General features: G+C 38.1%; 1 protein-coding gene across 7 annotated transcripts in view; it reads right to left on the bottom strand.

Moving 5' to 3' along the window:
• SPHKAP (SPHK1 interactor, AKAP domain containing) overlaps positions 1-12,746 on the bottom strand; it is a 169,947-nt gene that overhangs the window by 134,589 nt on the left and 22,612 nt on the right. For 2 of the 7 annotated variants that reach the window (XM_072719322.1, XM_072719324.1), the window contains exon 2: positions 10,692-10,770. The exons of the other annotated variants lie outside the window; for them this stretch is intronic. In XM_072719322.1, the coding sequence (XP_072575423.1) occupies positions 10,692-10,770 (79 nt within the window). The remainder of the gene's footprint in view (positions 1-10,691; positions 10,771-12,746) is intronic. 7 annotated transcript variants of the gene reach the window in all.

Genomic DNA, 12,746 nt, shown 5'->3' with positions numbered 1-12,746 from the left:
AAGACAAATGATTTCACTCATATGTGGAATTTCAGAAATAAAACAGATGAACATGTGGGAAGGAGGAAAACAAAAAGAGAGAGGGAAGCAAACCATAAAAGACTATTAAAAATAGAGAATAAATTGAGGGTTGATGGAGGGGAGGTAGTCAAGGGAGGGGCTACATGGGTGATGGGAATTAAGGAGGGCACTTGTTAGGTTGGGCACTGGGTGTTATATGTAAATGCTGAATCACTAAATTCTACTCCTGAAACCAGTATTAAACTGTATATTAACTAACTAGAATTTAAATAAAAATTTGAAAGAAAAATTTGGAAAAAAAAAAAGTGTTGCTTGCCTGTAAGGTTCACTCCATTTGTCCTAATGTTAAGTCTATATAGCACTAATACAGAAATTGATCTTAAATATATATGTGAATATATATGTGTGTATGTATATATGTATTTACTTATTATTATGAGGATTAAACAGTATATTAGACTCACATTACTAGGAGTAAAATCAGTGCATTACCTGACAAGGGAGATGCAGTTCTAGTGCACCAATATTCAAAGCAAAAGCCACTTCTAGTCCCCAGAAACACATTATAAATCAATTTGATGATGCTTAATGTACAAAACTATATGTAGAGAGGCTTCTCTTTTAAAACATGTGACCTGGGTGTGAATTCCCTGTAAGTGACTTTAACCTAGCCCAATCTGTTCCCATGCCTTTGGGATGGAGATGGAATTTTAGGAGTATCTGCAAAGATGCTGTCCCTGGTCTCTGGAGAAGCAGAACATTGGCTCTTAGGGGATGAGGCAGAGACAGTAACATGAGACTCGTGCGTTTATTAAAATGAGTTCAAATTGACATTAAAAGAACTGCTGTCAAGATACAGTACAGCCTTTAAGTTGTTCCTAATGGGGAAGGCTGTAAGTTCTTCCCTGGGACGTTTTCTTTGATTTTGACAAATGTTGACAATATTTCTTAAGCACATCCTTTCAGGCTGGTTTCATGCTGAAACTGCTAAATGTGTTTCAATGAGGAGGTAGATCAAGAGATCAAGAGAAACGAACAGAAGGAAAAGAAGGTACAAAAGCAGAATTTGAAGTAGTGACTTTAAAAATATGGGAAGAGAAGTAGGCTCCCTTGCAGAAAATGTAATATGTGAATGATGTGCTGAGTTGCCACCACAGTGCCATCATTAAGGATTCACACAGTGTGAATAAGTAGGTCACCATCAGTAGTGACAATGGCTTCGGGAATATTCAGTGACTTCTCTGGAGAGAGAAGTGTCCAGTTACTGGAAGTCAAGTTGTCTGTATGTTGCTACTCAAAGTTTGGTCTGTGAACCAGCAGCATTGATATTGCTTACGTGCAAGAATTAGATGCCCAAAAATTCAAGTCTCTCCCTAGAACTACTGAATCAGAATCTGCATTTAACATCCAACTTGAGGGATTCACATGCCCATTAAAATTTGAGAAGCATTTCTCTGACATGTTAAATTAAGTACTTATTCCCATTTACCCTTGAATCCTTGCGCATAGTGTTTCTTCTTTTAAGAACACCCATTCCAGTCCCCTTCCTTCCTTCTGAATAATATCTACTCTACCTCCTGGGTCTCCATTTATAAATCACTTCTTGCACCTTCCTTCCCCCCAAGGAGGCCACGTCTCATCTCCCATGTATTTCCAATGCCTCATGCACACACAAACACACTCACACTCTCACCACTCCCCATATTCCCAATCTTACCCTAGCGCAAGAAGTGGGACAGACACTCTTCCTGTGTGTTTCAACAGCACCCTGTATCATGTCCTATTACCGCACTTGGCAAATGGCAAATAATTTTGTAATATTTGTCTATCTTCCCTTGAGGTTGTAAATACTGAAAGAACAGGGACCTGTTAGGATGTAGAACCAGGCAGTGGTAGACGCTGAATTAGTACTTATTAATGTTTTTTCTTGTCTTTCTGAGCATCCTGGTTGACATCAAAAGATTATGCACAAAAGAGTGTTTGAAATCAATGCTAAATTTTCTGCAGTGGTGACAGATGGTGGGATCAGCTGCATCTGAGGAGATCATTTAAAGAATTTCCCAGGATAGCTCTAATGAAATGGGATCCTGCTGCTATTGTTGCTTAAATGTCAAGTAAACAAAGTGTAAAGTTAAACTTAGCAGATTCTAAAAGGTAAAATTCATTCTTATCTCCTGCCCACTTATTGAATGTTTTCAGTAAAATGGAGTAATTACCATTCCTATGATTATCTCTATCCTATTAAGGATATTTACTCTTGAGCTTTATACTAAATCCTTGCATCTCAACACTGGAGAAAAAAATAAAAACTTACATCTATCAGAGGAGATCTTTAAGAAGGAATTGAGATGGTCTCATTAAGTTCAATTTAATGACATACCACAACTGAGAGTTTAGAGGAAGTTAAAAAACAACTTCACGTGGTTCAAAACGGAACCGCACTCAAGTGAATGTCCTTATTTTACTCTCAGCTGAAAGGGCTAACATGTTATGCGAAGCTCAGGGGTTTAGGTCAGTCTTTCAAAAACTGATGTGTTTTTAAAAATCACATGGTGTGTTCGTTTCTCTTATCTTCATCTACTGACAAAGGCTCTCTCTTTTTTTTTTTTTTTTTTTTTTTTATTGTTTATTTATGATAGTCACAGAGAGAGAGAGAGAGGCAGAGACATAGGCAGAGGGAGAAGCAGGCTCCATGCACCGGGAGCCCGATGTGGGATTCGATCCCGGGTCTCCAGGATCGCGCCCTGGGCCAAAGGCAGGCGCCAAAGGCTCTCTCTTTAACCAATCTTTAGTTAGCCTCTAAGCATTCTTTCAACCAGATCTTGACCTTGAACTGCAGCCCTACCCTTGGTCCTCGAGCCCAGTTTTTAGCAAAGAATCCTGCTCAGTCCATTTAGTGGGAATCACCCCACCACTGACTTCTATCCTCATCCCTCACCCTTGATAGCTATGTTGGATGGCCTTAGCAAGAACAGTTAGGCCATTTTAGCAAGGATCCCCTGTCTTCAGTCATGTCCACTTAGTACACTGACCAGGCCCTCACTCCGCCTACTGGCTATAAATCCCCATTTGTTCCTGTTGTATTTGGAGTTGAGCTCAGTTCTATACTGATTTCTTTCTCCCCTACTGCAGTAGCTCAAATAAAATCTGTCTCACATTTTCAGCAAGTGTTTGGTGCAAAAGTTTTTGTTTATAATGTGTACTGTTCTGCTCCTTCTCTGCTTTTTTTTTTTTTTAAAGATTTTATTTATTTATTCATGAGAGACAGAAAGAGAGAGAGAGAGGCAGAGACAGGGGCAGAGAGAGAAACAGGTTCCATGCTGGGAGCCTGACTTGGGACTGGATCCGGGGTCTCCAGGATCATGCCCTAGGCTAAAGGTGGTGCTAAACCACTCAGCCACCTGGGCTGCCCTTTTTTTTTTTTTTTTCCTTCTCTGCTTTTATCTCCTAAGTATGAAGTTCCTTTTTCTTTTTCTTTCTTTCTTCTTTCTTTCTTTCTTGCTTGCTTGCTTTCTTGCTTTTTTGTTTCTATACTCATGTTTTTCTTTTCTAGGTTGGAGACATAAGAGCATGATTTTCATATCATGCCATTCATACAAATGAAATATGTCACAGTTCATTAGTCACTGAAAGACCTAATGGCACTCATTAATTCTTAAGATTTCAGTATGCTAATCAGAGGAAACAACTATCCAAATTTTGAAAATATTTAGAAACACTGTTAAGTGTCCTGTTTCAATATTTAAGGACAACTGAGTAACTATAGAATGGTGAATTCCGGACTTTCCCATCTTCTGGACCAGTAAAATAATAATAAAAACAGAAATAAGATTATAAAGTGGCCATTCTTTTATTTTCCCAATAAAAACATTTAAAAATAACTCCTACCTCTGCTTTCACCATAATTCTTCAAAGAAAGAACATTTTAACAATGTAACAAAAAACTGCGATAGATTATCTAAGAGTGGAGATTACTTCTTTTTGGAATAAGATCATTGACACACTTCACTATCATTTGTGTCCTCAGATCAGTGAAACTTATTGCAGACCTAAGTCTGGGTACTATCAAAAGACAATAAGTAGAATATAAACAATTCATTCATTATTAACCATAAATCAAGTAGCTTATTCTTAGCAGAAATAGTGGCTTCATATTAGCTATACTCTGATTTAATCCCATAATTTAAAAAAACATGGGATGCCTGGGTGGCTCATGGTTGAGAGTCTGCCTTTGGCTCAGGGCATGATCCCGGAGTCCTAGGATCAAAGCCCACATTGGGGTCCCTGAATGGAGCCTGCTTCTCCCTCCACCTATGTTTCTGCCTATCTCTGTGTCTCTCATGAATAAATAAAAAAATTAAAAAAAAAAAAACATAAACAGGGGTGACTGGGTGACTCAGTCAGTTAAGCATCTGCCTTTGGCTCAAGTCATGATCCCAGAATTCCAGGATCAAGCCCAGTGTCGAACTCCCTGCTCAGCTTCTCACCCCTGCTCATTCTCAATCTCTCTCTCTCTCTCTCCCTCTCACCTGCAGGCACACCTGTGCATGCACTCTCTCTCTCTTTCTCAAATAAATAAATAAAATCTTTAAAAAAAATAAACAAAGAAGACATATGATTATAGCATAGCTAATTCATTTGGGATACAATTTGTAAACACCAATGGCTAGCGATTTCTCTATTTTCAGTACTAGTTGGGCGGAAATCTTTTTTTTTAAGATTTTTTATTTTATTTATTCATAGAGACACAGAGAGAGAGGCAGAGACACAGGCAGAGGGAGAAGCAGGCTCCATGCAGGGAGCCTGACGTGGGACGCGATCCCAGGTCTCCCAATCACGCCCTGGGCTCCAGGCGGCACTAAACCACTGCACCACCGGGGCTGCTTTGAAATCTTTTATCCTGAGAAATTATATTGAAAATAACTCAAAAGAGACTTCATTCAGGCAACTCTTGAATCTATCAGATATATCCAGTGAAAATAAACCTCATCATATATGGATACTGCGCAAAATAAGCAAATTACAGTGGAAAAGATAATCAGATAGTGAACTTATTTATATAGGAAAAGGCATATACGGTTCAATATAGTGCTACTGGTAATAAATATGTGTAACAGAAAATAAGTATACTGAAGTTTCCTGTGTGTCAAATGCTGTGCTTTGCAAATCCATGTATTATCTCTAAGAAAAGAGGGGATAGCAAATAATGTCTTCATGATTTTAAATCACTACTATGAGTTTTTTAGCTTTGGACCTTAAAAAGCTTAAAAAGCTGCTTTGCAATCTCAAGCTCCACCAAAACCCCAAGAACTCATTTTAAAACTATATCTTCTTGTTCAGAAAAGAGAATCAAACAAAATAGCATGATAGCTTAGAATCTTTTTTTTTCTCTTTTGTTAATGAGGGCTATAGGGAAATTTTGCAAGACAAATATCCTGCAAATGGTGTTTGCAAAGACTATTTTAATGTGAGGGAAAAAGTACATATCGCTGTTGCTAAGTTAGTGTTTCATGAATATGTATTTATACGCAAAGACTATTAGATGCTTCCTGTTGAAGTATTTATCCCTAAGTGCTTTGTTTCTAAAAAAAAGTTTTAAATTTTATTTGTTTCCGTGATCAAAACATTTTATATATGTCACTGGATTCTGCTGCATCTAGACTTTTCAGATACATTCAGAATATATGCTACAGTAACCATCCCAGGTCTCAAGTATTTCTGTTCTTCCACCAAACCAGCTGTCCAAGTGCTATTATAAAATCTTCCCTATTTTACTTTTAAAAACAATTACTATCGTTTCATGCACAATGGGTGCTTAGAGCTCTAAGAAATATTTTACATAGTCTTTTAATTATACCCCTTTTATAGATGAGAAATCAAGGATTAGAGGTTAATATAATAGAATTCAGTTATTTACTTATAAATAACTGATCTGAGATTTCACTGGCTTCTCTTAGCAGTATATCATGTTCTTTCCTTCTGTGACCTCTCATATTCCATCTAATCCTTTGCTTCTATGACCATGACATCCAAATGAGTCTTCACGCAGCCAAAGCCCAGTGCCTTGGCATTTGAGAAACCCAGATTCCAGCTGCCACTCTACCACTTACTAGCTAGATGGAATTGGCAGGATGCCTAGATGGCTCAGTTGGTTGAGTGTCTGATTTTTTTATTTCGGTTCTGACCATGATCTCAGGGTTGTGACACTGAGCCGTGCATCAGGCTCTGCACTGGGTGGAAAGCCTGCTTAAGATTCTCTCTGCCCCTCCTACATCCCCCCCTCCCTCTCTAAAAAAGGAAACAAGAATTGGACATGTTACTGAAACCTCTCTAAGCCTTGGTTTCCTCATTCATAAAATGCAGATTACAAGAGAAGCTTTGTCACCAGTATATTTTTTGTAATGATTTATTTATTTATTTGAGAGAGGGAGAGAGAGTGTGTGTCTGTGTACAGCAGGCAGGGGCACAAGGAGAGGGAAAGAGAGTCTAAAGCAGACTCCAGGGGATCCCTGGGTGGCTCAGGAGTTTAGCGCCTGCCTTTGGCCCAGGGTGTGATCCTGGGGTCCCGGGATCGGGTCCCACATTGGGCTCCCTGCGTGGGGCCTGCTTCTCCCTCTGCCTGTGTCTCTCCCTCTGCCTCTCTCTCTCTCTGTCTCTCATGAATAAATAAATAAAATATTAAAAATAAATAAATAAAGCAGACTCCACTCTGAGCAGGGAGCCCAATGCAAGGCTCAATCTCACAATCCTGAGATTAGGACCTGAGCTGAAACCATGAGTTGGAGGCTTAACTAACCGTGCCACCCAGACACCCCTCAATACACTTTTTTATATTAAATTAAATACAACATCTGCAGGCTTTTTGTATAAATGCATAAATACTCCTTACAGTGACATTTCTCTTTTCTATTCTCAGACTTGGGTTTGAAAATATATACAGTAATGATTTTCATACTTATGTTGACTTTTAACTATTATCACAAGATTATAAAATGAAGAATAACTAAGGTTTTTTCAAATCCAGAAAAAAAAAAAAAAACAAACACAGAATTTAATCAAGTAGTCTAAAACTGTACAAAGATGTGACCCGTGCAGGCAGTTTTATATCTACCAACATGGGAAAACATCCAGATAATTGAAACAAAGCTGAAAAGCTCACAGAAGACTAGTCCAATACTGGTGAAAATCTGAATTGAAAACATTTCTAGAGAAAAGTAGCTGTATTGCTAAAATGTTACTTTAGATGAAAAAATATTACCTTAATAAATTCATTAAGAGCAATTTTTCTAGCATTTTATATTTTCCCCTCTGTATTTCTGTTTGCCCTCTTAATTTGTTTGGGAAACCCTTTCTTCTGAAGATACTGGGAGTTAGGTTTCAATGGAGTGAGCCCTGCTTCAGTTATCACAAACATCATCACATCATGAAACTGAATTAAACAACTAACTGTTACTAGAGGGATGGGATCCTGACTCGAACCATGTATGCTGGTCATTTATATTTAAAGTCAGTTATATTAAGGAGTGTCTGGGTGGCACAGTCAGTTGAGTGTCCAACTCTAGGTTTCTGCTCAGGTCGTGATCTCAGAAATGAGATGGATCCTGACACCTTGTAGGGCTCTGCACTGAGTGCAGAGTCACTTGAGATTCTCTCTCCCTCTTCATGTCCCTCTCAATGCTTTGTCTCTCTCAAATAAAGAAACAAATCTTAAGAAAAAGTCAGTGTATGAAAATGGAATAATGAAGTAAAGGGGCTTAATATAGTAAAGATAAGAAAATATATAACTGTATATGGAGAACAGGTATGTGTCATTCTGATGTGTCTAGTGATTGTTGTGTCAAGTGTAGGTTTTAAGGAATCTCTTGACAAATGAGTGACTGAATTTTGACTAATTTTCCTTAAATTAGGAAAATTGATATATTATTCTGTTGATTAAAACAATGTGTGATATAAGGGCATCTGGATGGCTCCGTCAGTTGAACACCTGCCTTCAACTCAGGTCATGGTCTCAGAGTCCTGAGATCAGGCCCCACATTAAACTCCCTGCTTAGTGGAGAGTCTGCTTCTCCCTCTCTCTGCCCTCACCCGTGCCACTTTCTCTTTTTCAAATAAATAAAATCTTTTAAAAAAATACCAATGTGTGATATAATGCATATTGCTTCTGAGAATATATAAACTCAAATGACTGCTAAGGAAAACAATCTGGGTATGTTTTTCATGATTTCTATCCTTGCATACCTGCACACCCATAAAGAATGCCCTTTATAGAAATCTATTCTAGAGCAAAGATAGCAAGATAAAGTGTTTACTTAGATATTCAACTCAATGTTATTAATAGAAAAAGCTGAAAATAAGTAGTATCTTCATCAATAGATACACTGATGGGTTTAGTATGCAAACATTAAGATAATGTCTCTTCTCCCTCCCAAGAAAAATGGTGCAGGAAAATGTTGCTCCATTAAATGAACACAGTTGAACACAAAATGTTATTCTTGGGTCATTTCTGTGCTTAAACTTTGCAGTAGCTTTGCCTTTCACTTCCAGGAAAGCTGTAAGTCATTGCCATGGGCTGTTGAGACCCTAATGCCTGAACTCCCTGTCACCTCTGGGACCTCCTGTCTTCTATGCTTTCCCTCTCAGTCTTCACTTGCACTGCTCTCTTGGTGTCTTCCCTAGCCCGGAATGCTCTTTTCTTGGAGAGATGCACTCTTAACTTTATTATCTCCTTCAGGTCTTTCTTGAAGGCCTCTTCTGGATACGACTTCCCCTGACCATTGTGTTTACAATTGCCACCCAGAGCTATCTCTGGCTTCCCAATCTCTCTATCCTGCTCTGTTTTTCTCAGTATCAGTTATCATCTAACAAAAAACGGAATGTATTCATTTACTGTTTATTATTTGTTATGTGTCTCTCCTCCCTGCGACCCCACCCCCAGCCATGAACTGGGGCAGGGCAATGAACTCCACTGATGCAGGGATCTGGGTTGGTTTTTCATGTTAAAATACCTGTGGAAATCACAATTCAAATAAGAGATCTTTGCCTATCAGTGTTAATATGTATCAATTTCCATTTTAAGGCAAAACTGTATTTTATATCAAATGAAGAGGGGTTTTACAGTCTGGCTCAGGATCAATTAAAATGGCTATAGAGTTTCTTTCCAAATTTGTTATCTAGTTCTTGAGGCAAAAAAAGACCATCTAATTCACTATGGAACTCACAGAAAGCTTAGCACAACACCTGACAATTGGTCAGTGCTCAGTAAATATGGTAGGGTCAATAAATGGCACCACTTAAAAATATTAGCAGTTTTTCTTTGTCAGATTAAAGGAAAGAGAGTCTCTCAGTTTTCACTGCATGCTTTTGTCTGTGATAGACTACATTCCTGAAATACAAATGTTAGCGAAACTATCAGATAGCTAGAAATAATCCATATAAACCATAAGGCAAATGTCGTGGTTTTTGTTAAGATGAAACTCATGTAAATTATAATAGCAATATTTTAAACCACAACAATAAATGAAAAGATGAGACAACGTCCACACATTAAATATACCAGATGAGAAGACTAGCAGTTAATATAAATATGCCAAAACTAAGAAATTTCTTATGTCATATGATATAGTGAAAATATGACTATATGGTGGAAGTCAGAACACCTGAATTTGGGTCCCAAATGTCACTTTTACTACTTTGACCTTAGAATAGTTATTTAACCTCCCTGAGCCTCAGTTTCTTCATCTGTCAAATGGAACCAGTACTATTTAGTTTTCACGATTTGCTGCTATTGAAGGGAGAAAATCTCAGCCAATATTAACAGGTATACTTCATTGACATTCACTCTACCCAGTTGTTATGACAAGACCTTTAGCTTTGTCACTTCATAGCCTCACGGCATCAGGATAAGGGAGGTGCTGTTATGTTAGCCTATTATATTCATAAAACTGAGACTCAGAAATTTAGAATTTTCTGAGTTACACAGCTAATTAAGAGGCACAATTTGAGATCCAAACCCAGGTGAGCCAGATCCCTGGTCTGTGCTCTTTCCCAGGTGCCCTGCTGTCTTCACATAGTACCACTTGCTCTTGTCACATGCTAACTTTCTTAAGAACTATTTTATTTAGGATGCTCACATTTTATGGGGACCTTTGGCCCCAGAGAAGAGGACTGCAGACAAAGGGTGAGGATCAAAAGAGGAGATGTCTCTGACTGCTGCACCAGGTTGGATGGTTAGTCCCATTGAGAGAAAGAGGGGGGCTTCAGCCAAATGCACTGCCAGCCCCAGGCCTCCATGAAAGTGGAATAGACAAACAATGTCCTCTTGTGATTTCAGGGATGAGGCCCTTGTCTAATTAAAAATTTCTACCACCCACTGAATCTTGATGCTGGAGTCCCAACGAATGCCTTAGAGTAATTTAAATGAAAATAGGTAGCAAGACTCCAAAAGGATGGGGAATAGAAAGGGTAAAATTTGATGGTAAGAAAGAGGTAATATGCACAGCAGTTTGGAGCTTGGCAGAAATAGTGTCATAAACTAGAAAACCTGGAAAGTCAGGGTCAAAATCCGAGAGTTGGGAACCCAGGGGAACCTATGGGGTGCTGGAATGAAAGAAGAGGCCCTGTTTATGACTTGGCTGCATACATCCCCTGGACCCCACACCCCACACACCAACCTGGATTCCTGGAAGTGTCTCCTGGTGGACAAGGCAGCAGAGAGGTTGGTAGGTGACTTTGGTTCAACTACCCACATGGCTGATGGAGAGGACCACACCCACAATAAAGGAGTTACAAACACCAGCAGATTTGGAGAGGAGGCAGGAGAGGAACAGGGTGGGGGGAAAAAAACAAAAGTTTTAGTGTCATTCAAGAAAAAAGGCACACTCAAGCAGGCTGTCTTTAAAAAGAACAAAAGTAGCTAGATGATGAGGCTGGAACAATTAAACACAAAATGAAACAAACAAAAAACTCAGAAAAGAGTTCAAAGATTGCACACATATTTTCAGATAGCCCTTGTCTTAGGTAATGTGCTGGATGTGTATCTATGATTGGGCTTCACATCTTTGATGCATCAAAAAGAAATTGCCATTTTGTAGACAAGAATTTCAGTTCCATCCAACCTAGTTTATAGGTAACCACGGTGAGAAGAAGCACTTTGTGCTTCTCAAGTTTAATATTTTAATATTAAGATCAATATGAAGAGAAAAGCAGGCTAAAAGTGTTTATGGAAATTGAATGCCTTGTAATTGTTTCTTTTTTTTATAATTTTACTTTAAACTTTATTTTTTCAATTTTTATTTATTTATGATAGTCACACAGAGAGAGAGAGAGAGAGAGAGGCAGAGACACAGGCAGAGGGAGAAGCAGGCTCCATGCACCAGGAGCCCGACGTGGGATTCAATGGTCTCCATTGAATCCAGTTGAATCCATTCAGTGGTCTCCAGGATCACGCCCGGGGCCAAAGGCAGGTGCTAAACCGCTGCACCACCCAGGGATCCCCTGTAATTAAGTTTCTATACGATGCTTACTTGAGTGATGCTTACACTCTAGTCCTTTTTTTCCATTCAGATCAAATTGTATTATTTCAAATCTCAAAAGCTACAAAGTCACTCTAACTATGAAAAAGTAATAATATATCTACATCTGTAAATGTAGATATGTAAGAACAAAAGGAGAGTAAGGAGTCAGTGAAATTATCTTTGCATCTCAATGGCTGATAGATGGCTGATAGTTACCAGTACATGATTAGAATTCAACAAAATTTTATTGTGTGGCTAAAGATGCCAGAGAAGACTAAGGCAGTAAAATATCATATAAGAAGACCTCCAATCTATACCATTCTCTAAGGGTGATAATTTTCTCTGGAAAGGTCTTGTTTGCTTTCTTTAGACTTAGTCCTAAAAACATCATATTTATTGACAGCATATAAATTTACTTTTTATTTTATTTTTTAAAGATTTTATTTATTTATTCATGAGAGACACAGAGAAAGGCATAGACATAGGCAGAGGGAGAAGCAAGCTCTCTACAGGGAACCCAATGCAGGCCTCCGTCCCAAAACTCTGGAATCATGACTGAGCCAAAGGCAGACGTTCAACCACTGGTATCTAGACACCCCTAAATTTCCTTTTTAAATTTCACTTTGTTTGAGGCTTATATGAAAAAATGTACTTTATGTGTGTGCTTTGATTGATATTCAGCAAACATGCTAAACTCATTTATTAATCCTAATAATTTATCTGCATATTTTGGGGGTTTTCTGTGCACACAGTCAAATGAACTGCAAATACCAAGAGTTTTGGTTTCTTCTTTGTCATACCTTTTACTTTTTGTTTCTCGTTATTGTCTTTCTGCGTTGGCTAAGATCTTCAGTCAAATGTTGAAGAGAGTAATGCAAAAATCCTTAAAGTTACACCACTATGTATTATATTTCCGGTACGTTTTTATTAAGGAAGTTCTTGTCTATTTATATTTTTCTAGTGTTTTTATCCTATTAATCATAAAAGAATATTACATTTTATCAAATGTCTTTTTACATTTATTGATATAACTATATTGCTCTCCTCCTCTAGATTGTTAATTTGATGAATTATAATTGATTTGTAATATTAAATCAGGCTTGAATTCCTGAGATCAAGCCAATTTGATGACAATGTATTATCCTTTTTATATGTTGTGGGACGTAGCTTTGCTAATATTTTGTTTGGGAGCATTTGTCCCTCTATGATCAT

The sequence above is a fragment of the Vulpes vulpes genome, chromosome 9, assembly GCF_048418805.1.
Source record: "Vulpes vulpes isolate BD-2025 chromosome 9, VulVul3, whole genome shotgun sequence".
In the NCBI taxonomy this organism is placed as follows: domain Eukaryota; kingdom Metazoa; phylum Chordata; class Mammalia; order Carnivora; family Canidae; genus Vulpes; species Vulpes vulpes.
Note: the sequence above shows the minus strand (reverse complement) of the source record. Positions and strands in the feature narration are given on the sequence as shown.